The 16,662-nt window shown below is 43.4% G+C and overlaps 1 protein-coding gene and 1 pseudogene across 1 annotated transcript in view; both read right to left on the bottom strand.

Annotated features, from left to right (window-relative positions):
- The window catches only part of LOC149362233 (uncharacterized), a 43,414-nt pseudogene that overhangs the window by 11,302 nt on the left and 15,450 nt on the right, over positions 1-16,662 (bottom strand).
- Positions 1-16,662, bottom strand: part of LOC149362234 (uncharacterized) — a 34,910-nt gene that overhangs the window by 7,983 nt on the left and 10,265 nt on the right. The window contains exons 3-7 of the mRNA XM_089567476.1: positions 9,395-9,479; positions 6,155-6,319; positions 4,917-5,138; positions 3,753-3,888; positions 651-727 (exon numbers count right to left, since the gene is read on the bottom strand). Of these exons, the coding sequence (XP_089423602.1) occupies positions 651-727; positions 3,753-3,888; positions 4,917-5,138; positions 6,155-6,319; positions 9,395-9,479 (685 nt within the window). The remainder of the gene's footprint in view (positions 1-650; positions 728-3,752; positions 3,889-4,916; positions 5,139-6,154; positions 6,320-9,394; positions 9,480-16,662) is intronic.

The raw sequence follows: 16,662 nt of genomic DNA, 5'->3' as shown, positions 1-16,662 counted from the left end.
TGAACGAGAACTGTGATTACTTTGCACATTATGTGCCAGTTCATACCATTATGCACAGTTTAGATTTGCAAATGTAATATGTAATTCCTATGACTGCCACACTAGTGCACTGCAAGCCAATGAAGCTGTCTTGCAATGTGCTCACTACTTTTACGCAACACTGATCACTTCAGTATATCTGCACCGTCCTGTTAGACGGCCACGGGATAGCTAAAATTAAGGCTACTTTATGTGATGGAAACCAATGACTAGACAACAAAGATGAAAAGCCTCAACCACTGTCCTGGTGCTGGGATGTCTAATAAGAGCCCAGAAAGACTCGGTTTCAATATGCCAAACCCTCTGCATAACTTTACCCTGTGCGAAAATACCCCACCCCACCCTAGCTTAATTTCTGTCCACGTGCAGAAGACACTGGGAGACCATGTGCAGCATGCGATCTGGGCATGAAAACTTGCTACAAGTGAATCATTTGTAATCAAATTACTGGGCCTTTACTTAAGCCAGAAACTCAAGCACTCATCAGAGCAATCCTATAAGGAAGGAAATGTGAACCAGCAAGAATATTCCACTGCACAAAAAACCACTTTACATTTATATGTCACTATTTTGAAACATTAAGTCTTAGAAGCAAAAAAGCAGGTGCATACCAGCTGAGCAATGATTGCAGCAGGGCTTTCCTTGACTAGTCGTGGTATAGCCATCAAGACTTCTGCAGCATAGTGATCTGCAGCAAAAAAAGGAACTTAACAATATACGTGGACCGCATGCAAACAGTACAGATCTTTACATGGCTGAAAGAAAGTATTGAGTGATGAGCCACAATGCTGAAAACCACACAGAGCTCCCTGTTCATGGCTAGGTATGGCAAGCTCCACTGGCATGCATCATTTGGAAATCTACCAAAACAAACAGCAAAGGACATGCAGTTAACCCCTCAAAACAGATGCTTCCAAGGCTCACTGCACCTGTTATAAATATTACCCTAAATATTGCAGTCAAGCTGCCCGTGTACTGTTCTGTCAGTGTAATATTGTGGTCGACGATTGCCATGGGCTCAAGATTACACGCGCATCCAAATTCTACTCTAAACTCTCACAGAGCCAGATTACGATAGCAACAGGCATATGTAGTCACCTGGCAGCCTCCCAGGAAGAGTGCAGTGGAAAGTGCCTACGCATGCTGAACACAGTTGCTATTTGTGGATTTTTTTCCCCATATTACAAGCTCTCAAGTTGGGGCGTGTGGCCTTTAGTTGAGTATAAATGTTGTCCTGTTTTCCCTGCATGGCTGATGAGACTGACGAGGCTTTTTGAGGGATTGCATGTCATAACACGTTTCCCTTTTGTCAATAACCAAAATCTGCCTATCATTTCTTGCCATCCTGTTTGAAAGACATTTGTTGTTTGCCTCTGGCATTCGATGCACTCATCAGAGCATTCTTTTTGCCTCCTCACCAACACCGTTGAGCATTTAGCCTTCACAACGACCTCTATTTGTGCTCTTTCAGCCACTTGCACGGCTTTTCATGAGGCATTTCCTTGCATTTTCAGTTTGTCAATGAAAGTGGCCACACACAGATGCACAATGAGGATGAATAAATGAAGTGGAGTTCACTAATTCAAGCGTATTAAATGCCTGGGGAGATGAAGATCACAAATATAATTCATTTGCCTTAACGGTGCTTACTTCTTAAGATTTAAACAAACGAAAATAACACAATAAAAATGAAAACTACTGTTCGATACAACTCAAGATCAGAGTGGGAAATCCCCTCACAAGAGACCCCCCCAACCAGTGGCAGTGATCCGCTGTTATGACGTTGCAATCAACTTTTTGATCCTGCCAGGCCACAAGCTATTGGCTGGCAGGTGCAAGCCGACTGAGTGTGATGTCATGCTGCACTGCAACAGTGTAAGAAGCCAGCGCCACACTGCGGCTCCATAAGACGCACGGGGTGGCGGATGAGGAAGAGAAAAAGGAAAATGATATGTGGCATAGAGAACGCGTGGCAAAGTAGAGGAAGAGCGCGGTCTGCGACGGATGTGTACGAGCTCTGCCGGCTCCCCGAGTTCCCAGGCTTGGGCATCAGCCGCAGCCGTCCGGGTGACCAGACCCAGACAGTCGTCATTGGGAGCCTCAGCCACCAGAACCAGGCGCCTCTCTTCCTCTCCGCTGCATACCCCGGCTACCTGACCTGGGGGCGTGCCCAGAGTACACCAGGTGCCTAAAGACTGCCCTGACGCCCAGCCACACCTCCTCGCTCTATGCACCAGGCTCATCACTGGGACACAAAAGAAACGTAAGTGTGCTTTTCCTTTTTAACTCTCTTCTCGCAACTGTTTTGTTTTCCCTTTCTTTTTCTTCTTTGTTCTCTTGTCTCTTGGTTTTTTTTTCTCGTTTCATTTCAATACTTAAATAAGAGTTTCCTTTCCTGCAAATGCCGCCTCCTTTATTTCTCTCCTTCAACTCATGAATTTTAATGCGTAAATTTGACCTGAAGTCTTTCCCCTCAAAAATTAAAATTCATGAGTTAAAGGAAAGAAATAAAGGAGGCGGCATTTGCAGGAAAGGAAACTCTTATTTAAGTATTGAAATTAAACGAGAAAAAAAAACCAAGAGACAAGAGAACAAAGAGGAAAAAGAAAGGGAAAACAAAACAGTTGCGAGAAGAGAGTTAAAAAGGAAAAGCACACTTACGTTTCTTTTGTGTCCCAGTGATGAGCCTGGTGCATAGAGTGAGGAGGTGTGGCTGGGCGTCAGGGCAGTCTTTAGGCACCTGGTGTACTCCGGGCAAGCCCCCAGGTCAGGTAGCCGGGGTATGCAGCGGAGAGGAAGAGAGGCGCCTGGTTCTGGTGGCTGAGGCTCCCGATGACGACTGTCTGGGTCTGGTCACCCGGACGGCTGCGGCTGATGCCCAAGCCTGGGTACTCGGGGAGCCGGTAGAGCTCGTACACATCCGTCCCCGACCGCCCTCTTCCTCTTCTCTCCCGTTCTCTCTGCCAAGTATCACTTTCCTTTTTCTCTTCGTCCGCCCCCCACCGTGTGTCTTATGTAGCCGCAGTGTGGCGCTGGCTCCTTGCAGACTGTAGGCCAGCCACAATGGTTGGAAGGCCTCATTTCAGAAAATTTGCCGCTGTGTTCTTGGGTTAAGTGATAAGAGACAACAGAAAAGCATAAAACTTAATTCTAAACTTGTATGTTAAGAAGCGCCTGAAACATGCATTAAAACTGCTATTGGAAACACATGCGATAACTTTTGTTAACATGCTTTTTGAGAGGTAAGTAAGAATAAGAAGCTAGTGACAGAGTTAGTGCATGCAGATGTGTTTCACGCTGAAAAGCGCAGGTCCACAGGTAGAAGGGTGTGATGAGTAGACTTGATATGGAATGCAGGGAAGCATGGTCAGCCTGTGAAAATAAAACAGTAGTGTCAGTAGCCGCAGCTTTTAAGAGATGGCACCTTTCAAAGTTTTTGCTGGGCATAAGTGATGCTAAATGCTTATTATGGCTGCTTCAGAAGACTTTAGTTTGGACAGGCTCTAATTTGCTCCCTGAACGTACTAATACGATTGTTCCATGAGATTAGATGCATTTTGAACACTAAAGCTTTCAAGACTGCTACTGAAAGACTGATGCCATTAAATGTTCAGTACAGCACAACAACAACCTCAGTAGAGAGGCTGGCATCATGACTAATTTTATGTTTTTCCTAATGTCAATTAGATATTCAGACCACATGGAAAGCTCACACTCATTGTCGAAGTCTTGTACTGTATGCTTGCTTCTGCAAGCTAAAGCCAGTATTGTTTCGCCGTATTTTTCCACAAGTTCACACATTTTTTGTTTCCCATTCACACCAGTCAGCCTCTGGAACTCGCTGTGGAGCTGAAAAGGACAAAAGAGAGGCCATGGTTCAGCATTTACTTACATTGGATGTTGTTCTTGAAACATTACTGAGTAGCTGCATGAACTACACTTGTATTTAGGCTACCCTCTTTAACTACTGAGTTAGTGAATGCTGATTAGTGAATGCAGAGACCGGAGCCAGTGTTCGCGTCTCAGCCATGAAAGAGTTTTAGTTCAGAAAAAATGTTTCTGTCAATATAGCCATTATGAAAAGGCTGGCTTTTTAATTCTCTTCGTTTAAATAAGCATACTGATTCAGGAATAGTAAAAGGTATGAAAAAGTTGTACAATCAACAAGGACAGGTTATAGGGACTTGCTGGCACCAAGCTACCACGTGTTTTAAGTTCAGTCTTGCACAAAAAATATGCCCATACACAACGGCTGTTAAATTAGAGTTAAAAGAAAAAAGTCAACAGAAAAAGAACCATGCCAGTAGGAGGTGAAGCACATAAAAAATGGCATGTTCTTCCTCATTATTGCAGGTAATGCATTAAAAGTGAAATAAAAAGCTCCATAAGAACAGCGACCACCTTATAATGACATGGTGCAGCACGCATATGAAAACCGAAGCCAGAAAGTAAGCAGGTGTTGAAAACAAATCCCAAACCAAACTTAAAATTAATTTCAAAAATGAAAAACAAATAATGGCACTGCAAAAGAAGATATAACTATGAATTTAAATTTGTTTTAGAAGAGGTGCTTGTCATGGTTATTTTCCTTGCCAGGCTTTAGTTTCACTATGCATGTGTAGCACTGCCATTGTAAGCTGGTCTCTATTCTTATCGAACCTTAGTCTTTGTTCCATCCTTGCACAATGTCTCTAAGAATGCAAAACATGGCATTTTTTTAAATTTATTTTGCTCTAAACAGCTACACTTCCTATACTTTCTAGCATCACTGTAAAAAAATTCATAGCATATCAATTAAAGCACAGTAAAATGTAAGATGGCATTGGCACTTAGTGACAGCAGCTTATTCATGCAATCAAAAAAGATGTTGCACTCGCCTCTCGCTCAGTGCCTAGGGCTGGGTATACATCAAGTAGTTCTTCCAAAGCTGGTTTTTTTTTTATGTAATCCCTTCGAATCTGAAAAGTTTTGTCCATTGACTGTCTGATCTTCTCGGCATTCCCACCTGCCATGCGGATTTCTTTTTTCATCAGTTCAATGTGCCCTGCAAGGCTTCTTTCGTCATCAGAATGCAAAAAAGGGGCATTCCAAAACGCTCTCTGCAAATTAAAAAGCAGACATGACACATGCGTTTACATACAAAAGGTATCACAAAAGACTTAATTCAGCAGTAAAGTTCCACTGAGGTTTATGATTGGCTTTAGACCATGCCTATTGTGTGGCTGCTGGGCTAAAATTTTCAAAATAGCTGTACAATTTCTCTGTTATAGTATGCATTACAACTGCAGCCCTTATGTGAAATTGCTGACTATTACCGACGTCCTCCTACCGCGCCAAGCTTAGACTACATAGAATGGACATGACAAAGAGAAGAAGTCCAGAATTCCAAATAAAATTTCATTAAATGCACAATAATTTATATCGACCACTTTGACAAGGGGGCAGCCATGTTAGAGACATGGTGATCCAGTTATGAATATTATACCGAAAGAAAACAACTTGTCGAATAAGGACACAAGATCCACATGAGCGCTAACTGAAATTTTACTTACGTACAAGATGAGTAAATAGGCAGCAGGAAGGAGCGGAAAAATGTGGATTGGTGCGTGGTCACCAGGAAGCAGTGTAGTCACGTCACAGAGTGAAAAGATTATAAAGGACGGCGCAAAACTGAAGTTAAAAGCAATAAGAATCGACAATATAAAGGGCTGTGACAGGTAAAGAACTTTGAAGAAGGTAAAAACGATCATGGCGAAACGCCGGGGAAAAAAGTGAAAATTGTAAAGGCACAAAAGAGAACGAAAAAAAAAGAAAAGAAAAAAAAGAAATGTTTACCGCTGGACAAGATTTCACTTCACGTTAACACAGATCACTAGGTAGCCATCCTGGGCGACACCACCAGAGAAGTGCAACAAAACAATTGCATAAAAGTTTGCTTACAGACAACACATGATGCACATGAAATGGCAACAAAAGATGGTGCAGTGCTCATGCATTCCTGTAGTGGGGTAGTCCAGGCTTAGCACAGACCGGACTACAAGCTTATCTTTTATACTTTTACTAAAGCAGAAACCAATATTTTAATAAAAAGGCATGATTCGGAGGGTGTGTTTACCTTTCTTTCAAGGAACTGTGGTCCCTCAGTACTGGTCACATCCTCCCCACTGGCAGAATTGTGTTCTTTTGCTTTTCGCCTTTTCGCATCCACTTCAATGAAGCCTGCTGGGAGTTTTCTTCTGGTATTTTCGGCTTTGAACTTTAGGGCAGTCTGCCATGTGAACTGCAAAGTTGTTTTTTTTTTTTAAATGAAGACAGATCAGTAAATCAGTACTTTCGCTTACATCAAGAATATAACAAACAGTAATTGACACAGTAAAATGCCATATTTGAGAAACAAGGTATTCTGTGCAGCCAAGGACTTGTACGTCCAGACACAGATGCAGAAGCAAAGAAAAAGAAAAGTTGCATGATATTTCTTTTAGGCTACTTGCATCAGTGAAGAAAAGTCAGCCCGAAAATTTCAGAGTACAAAAAAGAAGCGCAGAAAGTCCAATTATTTTGTTGTGCAACTAAGTGAACATTAAGAAACAAAAATATGTGCAATGATGAGCTGCAGCCAATGGAAGGCAGCGCATTTTTGCTTTTCATAAGTAACTGCATTCAACTGTCATTCATTTAAACTAAGAAGCTTGATTTGGAAACCCACCCAACACACAATTGCTTTCAGTTGCTAGCAATTTATTATTCTTTATCACCGACTAGTTCCAAGGAGATAAAGGCAATCAAACATGTTGTAGTCTTAATCAAAAAAGGGCAATTTCAGCAAGCTTAGTCGCATTGAGAAAAACTGCAGCAGCATTCAATTTTTCTTCTTAGTAAAATTCAAACTTTTACCGAAGTTATTTTATGTCGGCTCCGCATTGGACACACCCACCTCACGCACAACTTTCTGCTAGCCAAACAAAACAAACCTCTCTGTGAAATGTGTGGTGCTGAACTCACAGTGAACCACATTTTAATTTCATGCATAAAACTAGAACTAAGAAAGAAATATTTCACAACATTTTACAGGGAAAGCATCCCATTACACCCCATGCTACTCTTAGGTGATCGAGCACTGGTTGACATTTCATGTATTTTTAGGTTTCTCAAGGAAGCCAACGTTTTAAACAAACTCTAAGTACTTTTAAAAAGCTTCACCATTAACAAAAACTCTAACCTTGTGTTTGGCGCAGCATAGCCTCAGATGCTTTTGCGCCATAAAAATCAATATAACTAACTAAAATTCAAACGTTTGGTTCTTGTGGCTCTGCTAACATTTCTTGGTCAAAAAAGATATCCAATACAGAGAAATTCGATCTTGAAAATGAAATATTTTCACTGCAACTCAGCATAAACTTGTGATGATGACACTGTGACTATTATGCGGACTTCATGAACCCTGACTGGAAATGCATGGGTGTGCACTATCATTTCAGAGGTGAAAGAAAAAAAGTAAGATAATCAGACTAACGTCATTGCAGGTTGCTTGAGAAAGCGACCAGTGGCATTGAGACTTGTCTGTATTTCATTTTTTGGTCTTCCCTAGATTATGGGAGCGGTGCATTCAGTGAAAGTTGTCTCTCATTAAAATATGCAAATCAATTGACTCAGGCTATCTAACATTGGCCTTCACTGTTTCTTAAAAATGCACAAGCATTTTCCATTGCTTACACATGTTTCTGTAAAAGATTCAAAGCCAGTATGCTAGTATCAGGCATCTGTTAAATCTACACATTGGATGGTCATGGATGGCGTACAAGCAGACTTTTCATGAGCTCAGACTTAAGAGAAATTACTGCTGCTGTGCAATTAAGTCAGATGAAATCCTAGATAAGCTGCGGACTGAAAAAAACAGTTACGAATGCACAGCTTGAACATATCACAGATGCCACTTACATGCATCACTCATAATTTCCACTCCTGAAAAGAAGCCAACCTCAAGACTATGACAGTGAGCTAAATTCCATAGTCACTATAATATCAGTACTACGTAATTTGATTTTACAAAAAACCAGATCTTCGGTAATGATAACTATGTGACATGTACACTGTCAATGACTTATTTACATTACTCACCTCATTATTTCATGAGTTTGGTTAAAGTGTCAGTTCTAAATTTCGTGAAGCAAAACTGGCAGGCCCCTTAGTGCTCCTTTCTTCCCTGCATACTACACCTAACAAGCTGTTTGCAATGCTGTGAAGTCTGTGGCAATATGAGCCAATTCGAACGCTGTGCACTGCGAAACATGTTCCTCCGCATCTCACCCCACAACTCGCGGCTCAATCACTGGGAAGGAAAGAACACCAGTGACCAGCTGTGCTGAGCAGGAAGCTGGGCTGACTCGGCAGACCCCATGCTGACGAACGGCAGTGCACCGTTTCACAGCCAGCCTCTGCTGTGCTGCGTTCGTGTGAACTTTCTTTGCTAATTTAATCAGTGAATGAAACACTCTCTGTACTTTCAAGGCAACATCCCTAATTACACTTTCTATTACTGCAATAACTGTTTGAAAAAAGAGTCACAATGCCACTCAAATAGTTAATGACTATTGGTTTCCTTCCTCAGCCCTGAGAGCTCGAACTTTCAATGTGCGGCAAAAACAACTTGTGAGATAAAGAATAAATGTGCAAGCTCTTGGATGCTGCATAGGCAGGAAAGTGGCTCAGCAATGCATCATGCCTCGTTCTTGTTGCAGTGGTCGTAACAGAAATTCGGCAGAATACATAAAGAGAAAAGCACCAATGGCTGTTATTCCTGAAAGGGGACATTTCTCAAAGTAATCCAAATGCCTGCAAAGCTCTGTATCTTGAACCAAGACCTAAACATTCCTTTTTATGGCAAACTGATTCACATAGCAAATACAATTTGTTTTGCCAAAGCCACCACGAGCTGACAGCTTTTATGCTCGTTGCAGCTGCTTTAGAGAGGAGAGGCACTCAACACAAAGGAAAAAAAAAGAACAAACTTAAGCAGTCAGTAGGTAAGATTACTTTTCAACTGCTACCTGTCAGCACTCACCGACTGAACAAGTTAGCCATGAGGAGAGAAGGGAACCATTTTTAGAAATTTGGAAAGAGAGAGCTCATGAGGAGTTATTGCCACATTTTTTTTAATAAAGGAACAACATGCCAATCTCAGACACATCTCGTCTGCAATATTTTGCCTCGAATTATTCGTGGGAACAATTTTTGCAACTTATGTGATTTATAAAAACTTGAAAAACAGATCACAAAAATAATTTATTTACAGCATAGAGGTCCAAACTGTCCAACCACTTAAAGACAACTGTGAGGAAACAAGAAAACTACTCACATGTCCTTCACCACAGGCATCCCTCAGCTGGGGATATCGCAGCACAAGTTCTTTTGCTACCTGAGCATACAGAGGTCCTGGGTACCTGCAACAACCAAAAGTATAGCGACAATCTCATCCCTCCTCATCTGGGCACATGGGGCAGTTGAATTTAGATGAAAAGATTTTAGAGGCTTCCCCCTTTTCAAGTAATGTGACACTCGTCACCCAGCCAATGTATACATATCCTACTTTTCATACGCAGCCTTGGGCCAAAGGTTTGTACAACAATGACAATGGCTCGATTCCCTTATCATGAGTAAAAACTATGGATTGGATGCATATAAGGAAGCAGCAAGCAGGGGAATCACTGCTGCGACCCAGAATGAGGAATTAGTCCTGACAATAGCCCACTGCCTAGAAACAAGTAGGCGAATGACAGCTAAAAATGGCAGCCTACCACCAAATGACTAGACGTTTTAAATGCCGTGTGCTATTCACAGGCGTGCAGAGTGGTAAAAACATTTGAACATAGGAAGTCTGAAGTTCCCACACATACATTGAGTGCATTCCATTAATGCTGCAGCTTTTTATGCAAGGCTGGATATTTAATACATATATCTAAGCATGATCACCTGCTGCTTTAATGCGTCTTGAATGTATTCTTTGAGCAGCAGCATCAAGGTATTTTATCGCATTGCGGTAGCCCAGATTGGAATATGAGTGTTGAATTTAAAAATACCATAAAGAGCAACAATTCTTTTAATAAGCACTTTAAAGATGATAAAATAACCCTTATATTTAGGTTGATAAGCCGAAGTACCCTCACACACAATTATACATGCAGTTAATTGTTCACTTACAATGTATATGTCCCCGCAGGGAGGCGTCTGCAGCATGCAGACGTTGGTGAGTGGCGACACCACGGGGTTAACCCGAGCATCCGCAGGGACATCCTCGCAGGGGGATGATGGTGAACAATGCGTCACCACGGACCCGAGCATCCGCGCTTAGCCGTGCGTGGCATCGCCGTGTCCGGGGAAAAGGGGATCCTGGTGGTTGAGCCGATGCCGAGCGTTTGGACCCTTAAGGCCCCTCGGCGGAGGCAACACACCACTTTGGCCCCAGCTTCCTGTAGACGGCACCTCCGGCCTGACCCGACCGGGGGAAATCGGCAGTCGCCTTTTCCTATCCTCCCCTCTATCTTTCACTTTCCTATTTCCTCCCCGCAGGGAGGCGTCTGCAGCATGCAGACGTTGGTGAGTGGCGACACCACGGGGTTAACCCGAGCATCCGCAGGGACATCCCCGCAGGGGGATGATGGTGAACAATGCGTCACCACGGACCCGAGCATCCGCGCTTAGCCGTGCGTGGCATCGCCGTGTCCGGGGAAAAGGGGATCCTGGTGGTTGAGCCGATGCCGAGCGTTTGGACCCTTAAGGCCCCTCGGCGGAGGCAACACACCACTTTGGCCCCAGCTTCCTGTAGACGGCACCTCCGGCCTGACCCGACCGGAGGAAATCGGCAGTCGCCTTTTCCTGTTCTCCTCTCCATCTTTCACTTTCCTATCTCCTTTCTTACAACTCTCCTGTATCCTCCTCTTTTCTTCGTTTTTTCCTCTTTTTCCTGGCGGCGAGGGTTAACCGTGTGTGACCAACTACCCTGAGTTGAGTCATATTAGGTTATAGTTAAGGTGTACAGCTGGCGTGGGCAGGACTTTCTTTCAAGTTCCTGTCGCGTCCCCTTGTTGGGCTCCATGGTGGGTGGCTGGCACCATGACCGAAAAACATCAATTTTTTATGGCTCCCCCCCTTTCCAAACCTGATCGCTCTCTTAAAAGAGTGCGGAACGAAGCAGAGTACTTTTTTTCCAAAAAGAAACCAACATTCGCCAAATTCCATGTCGTCCACAGTGAAGTGCAAGATAAACAGGCCAGAATTCTATCTCCCTTCATCGTATCGAAATGCTTAACAGAAGCTTTGGGCCCCGGCTACAAAGTATCAAAAATGGCCAGCGGCGATCTATTGCTGGAACTCCGAGATAATGTTCAAACTTCCAAACTTGCAAACATAGTGTGTATGGGGGAGACACCTGTCTCCATCACAGCACACCGATCCCTCAACACTGTCCGTGGCGTCATCTCCGAAAATGATTTTCTACATCTCACAGAAAAAGAAATGCTGGAAGGCCTTTCCGATCAAAACGTCATTGATGTGTACCGAATCAAAATCCGCAAGGACAACAAAGATGTAGATACCAAACACCTGGTCCTGACTTTCAACACATGCACATTGCCAGAAACCATCGACGTTGGATACCTCAAAGTAAATGTTAGACACTATATCCCTAACCCCCGAAGGTGCTTTAATTGTCAACGGTTTGGACACGGATCACAGAGTTGCCGAGGCCGCAAAACTTGCGCGAAATGCGCGTCAAAGGACCACCATTCTGAGGAATGTGACGCCGCTCTACGCTGCGCTAACTGTGAAGGCGACCATGCTGCGTACTCCAGGGCATGTCCATCCTGGAAGAAGGAAAAGGAAATAATCACCATAAAAACAAAGGAGAATATATCATTTCGAGAAGCAAGAAAGCGATTCGCAGTCACGAACACTTTCTCTTTCACAGCGAAACCAAACTTCGCTGATGTGGTGCGCAGGGGCGTAGCACCACACAGCACTCCTGCACCTGCCGCGGCCACTTCCACCGCGCCTGTGGCAGTGCCACCCACGCCCCAGGCAGAGACAGCGAAAGCTGCTCTGCCAACCCCAAAGCAGGGAATGCCGGCCCATGGGCCAGCATCCCGCAGGACTTCCCCCCGTCGGGGGAGGCCTGAACCCCACACGCCCGCGGCTTCACCGCGGTCTTCCAGCACCTCTGACGAGGTGATGGATCTAACCCCCAGCCCGCCTGCTTTACAGCGGCGGAACAGCTCTCTTGAGCGGAAGAAGGACAGGGCCCTCATAACGGGGCCAGAAAATAAGTAAACACTTTATTGTCCCTACCCCAAACATAAACATGGCTTTTCTAGTTCAGTGGAACTGTAGAGGATTGTTGAGAAATTACGATGACATAAAAAACATTTTAGGGTCAATGTCACCCGTAGCCTTATGTCTCCAGGAAACCAATCTAGGTCCAAAACATATGAACATCCTGAAGCATTATAAAACTTTTAGACGAGATCGTGAGCAGGCAAATAGACTCTCGGGAGGCGTCGCGATTGTCGTACAAAGCGGCGTCCCTGCTCAAGAGATCAGACTCACAACAAAACTGGAGGCAGTTGCGGTCAGCATTGTCAGCTACAAAACTATAACTATCTGTTCTGTATATCTTCCTCCACATATAACATTAACATGCCAAGATCTAGAAGGCCTGATCGATGAACTGCCGGAGCCATTTCTGGTAGTTGGCGATTTTAACGCTCACTCTCCGTTTTGGGGAAGCGAACGCTGTGACTCTAGAGGACAAACAATTGAAGATTTTATACTTTCTAATAATGTCTGTCTTTTAAATACGGGAAAAGCCACATATTGCTGTCCAAGCTCAGCAAAAATGAGCTCTCTCGATTTAGCTTTCGCATCACCATTACTCTAACGATTTTAAATGGGATGTTTTAAATGACCCCATGGGCAGCGATCACTTACCTACCATCATCAGGCTCTCATCGTCCACTCCAATCATCCCCACAAGGCCACGGCGCTGGAAAATTCAGCTCGCCGACTGGTCACTTTTTACAAAAAGTGCCACTCTAGAAAAGGAATTTTGTGACGACCTTAGCACAGATGAAATTAATGAGAAGTTTACTGAATGCATAATATCGGCCGCAACACTCGCTATACCACAAACAACAGGACTTGCACAAAAGAAACACAAAGTGTGGTGGACAAAAGAATGCACATTAGCAAAAAAACAACAAAAGAAAGCCTGGAGCGCTCTGCGTCGATATCCCACTGCAGAGAACCTACTCACCTTTAAGAAGGCAAAAGCCAGAGCGCGGTATGTGCGAAGAAATGCAGAGAAAACCTCTTGGCAGAAATATGTCTCCTCAATAAATAGTTCAATAACATCAAAGAAAATGTGGGAAAAAGTGCGTAAATTTACTGGTGACCATACCCCTTTCACACTTCCTCTCTTGACAGCACCCGGGACACAAACATCTTTAGAAGAACAGGCCAACATACTGGGCGAGCATTTTGCTGAGATCTCAAGCTCATCTAACTACACAAACACATTTCAGAAACACAAATCAATAGCTGAAAAACAAAAATTTCCATCTGGAGCAGGTGTACATGAGGATTATAACCAGCCTCTCACACTACAAGAATTAAATAAGGTACTATCTTCTGGCAAAAAGACAGCACCGGGACCAGACAACGTGCATTACGCTATGCTTGCACATCTCTCCGAGGCTGCTGTAGAGGCACTGTTAAAATTCTTTAATAAAATCTGGATAACTGGCAATATACCTGACGAGTGGAAAAAAGCAGTCATAATACCTTTTCTCAAACCCGGAAAACCACCAACAAGTCCTAGCAGTTACAGACCAATAGCCCTCACCAGCTGCATTGCTAAATCTTTCGAAAGTGTAATAAACATTAGATTGACCTTCATACTCGAATCTCGGCAACTATTAGATACACACCAATGCGGGTTTAAAAAAGCATGCTCGACCACAGATCACCTTGTCCGTCTAGAAAACACCATCCGGGAGGCGTTCATCCACAAGCAGCACTGTATTGGGGTCTTCTTCGACTTGGAGAAGGCCTACGATACTACGTGGAAGTTCGGCATCCTCCGTGACCTAGCAGAGCTAGGTATCCGCGGCAGGATGTTGAACTGCTTGAACGACTTCCTGGCTAACCGCACATTCCGAGTCCGCCTAGGAGCAACTCTCTCCATGACTTTCACCCAAGAGAACGGCGTACCCCAGGGGTGCATTCTAAGCACGACACTCTTCATAGTAAAAATGAATTCCTTAGCTAAAGTAATACCCAAGTCCATAATGTATTCAGTCTATGTAGATGACCTACAAATAGCATGCACGTCCTCCAGCATATCAACCTGTGAGAGACAAATACAAATCACACTAAATAAACTAGGTGCTTGGGCAGACATAAATGGGTTTAAATTTTCTCCTCAAAAAACAGTAGCTGTTCTTTTTTCATTGCGACGAGGCCTACAGGTCGATCCCAATCTATACTTGAATCACACTGCCCTACCAATTAAACTAGAACACAAATTTTTAGGCGTAACTTTCGACAAGAAACTCACATTTCTACCACATATTAACAACCTTAAAAAGAAAGCTTCTCAAGCCCTCAATATATTAAAAGTTCTCTCACGGAAGCGGTGGGGGTCCGATAGAGCAAGCCTTTTGCAAATATATCGCTCTCTGGTGCGCTCCAAGCTGGACTACGGGTGCATAGTATACGGTTCGGCAAGAGCATCCTACTTAAAAAGATTAGACCCCATTCATAATCTTGGTCTGCGCCTATCATCCGGAGCATACAGAACATCACCAGTAGTTAGCCTTTACGTTGAAACTAATGAAGCCGCTCTTGAGGATCGAAGAATTGCCCTTACATGCTCATATGTCTTAAAAATCCGTTCTCTTCCGAAACATCTCTGCCATCCAGTCGTCACCAAGTGCCCATCTAAAAGATTATTCATCAACAAACCACATTCTATCAGACCATTACTGCTGCGCTTTGAAGATAAATGTGAAGAGCTAACAGTACTAGATGCCCTACCGAATATTGCACAAAGGAATGAATATTTACCACCATGGTACAGCCTGCCTTCAGTATGTGACCTCACAATGACACATTTAGATAAAAAGCAAACACCAAATGAGTACATATTACAGGAATTCTTTGCACTACAAGAAAAGTATGACACTTACATTGAATTTTATACCGATGGCTCAAAAACAGAAAGTCACGTTGGAAGTGCAGTAATCCAAGGAAAAAACAAACAGATAATGCGACTACCAGAATTCGCATCGGTTTTTACTGCTGAGTGTTATGCCATCTTTGTAGCTGTGGAAAAAATAGTAAGAGAGAATATCAAAAATAGCATCATTTACACCGATTCCCTGAGTATGCTCAAAGCACTGCACTCCAGAAATGCTGCTGAACCCATAATAGGTAACATCATACATAGCATTGTTAAAATCACAAAACAAAAACATAACATTAAATTCTGCTGGGTTCCTAGCCATGTTGGAATCGTAGGTAATGAAAAAGCAGATGTATGCGCTGCACAAGCCCGGAATGGCCAAATAAAACAAGTGAGCATACCGCACAGGGATTGCTTAAAGTTTATCAACAGTAAACTCAGAAATAAGTGGCAGGCCGCATGGCAAGATCACGTAAACAACAAATTAAATTCTGTGAAACCAATTTTAGGGGAATGGCAATCATGTAGGCATCAAGAACGTTTTACCGAAGTTATTTTATGTCGGCTCCGCATTGGACACACCCACCTCACGCACAACTTTCTGCTAGCCAAACAAAACAAACCTCTCTGTGAAATGTGTGGTGCTGAACTCACAGTGAACCACATTTTAATTTCATGCATAAAACTAGAAGAACTAAGAAAGAAATATTTCACAACATTTTACAGGGAAAGCATCCCATACACCCCATGCTACTCTTAGGTGATCGAGCACTGGTTGATATTTCACGTATTTTTAGGTTTCTCAAGGAAGCCAACGTTTTAAACAAACTCTAAGTATTTTTAGAAAGCTTCACCATTAACAAAAACTCTAACCTTGTGTTTGGCGCAGCATAGCCTCAGTTGCTTTTGCGCCATAAAAATCAATATAACTAACTAACTTTCCTATTTCCTTTCTTACAACTTTCCTGTATCCTCCTCTCTTCTTTGTTTTTTCCTTCTTTCCTGGCGGCGAGGGTTAACCGTGTGTGACCAACTACCCTGTGTTGAGTCATATTAGGTTATAGTTAAGGTGTACAGCTGGCGTGGGCAGGACTTGCTTTCAAGTTCCTGTCGCGTCCCCCTGTTGGGCTCCATGGTGGGTGGCTGGCACCATGACCGAAAAACCTCAATTTTTTATGGCTCCCCCCCTTTCAAAACTTGATCGCTCTCTCAAGAGAGGGCGGACCGAAGCAGATGACTTTTTCCAAAAAAGAAAAGTATCCTTTCCAAAATTTCACGTCATCCATAGCAAAACAGAAGAAACGCAAGCAAGGATAATATCCCCATTCCAAGTCTCAAAACGCTTGACGGATGCCTTAGGCCTTGGCTACAAGGTGTCAAAAATGGCCAGT

Source organism: Amblyomma mixtum, chromosome 2, assembly GCF_055824585.1.
Source record: "Amblyomma mixtum isolate Tamu chromosome 2, ASM5582458v1, whole genome shotgun sequence".
Lineage (NCBI taxonomy): Eukaryota > Metazoa > Arthropoda > Arachnida > Ixodida > Ixodidae > Amblyomma > Amblyomma mixtum.
The sequence above is the reverse complement of the archived record's forward strand: the minus strand, read 5'-3'. Positions and strand labels throughout refer to the sequence as shown.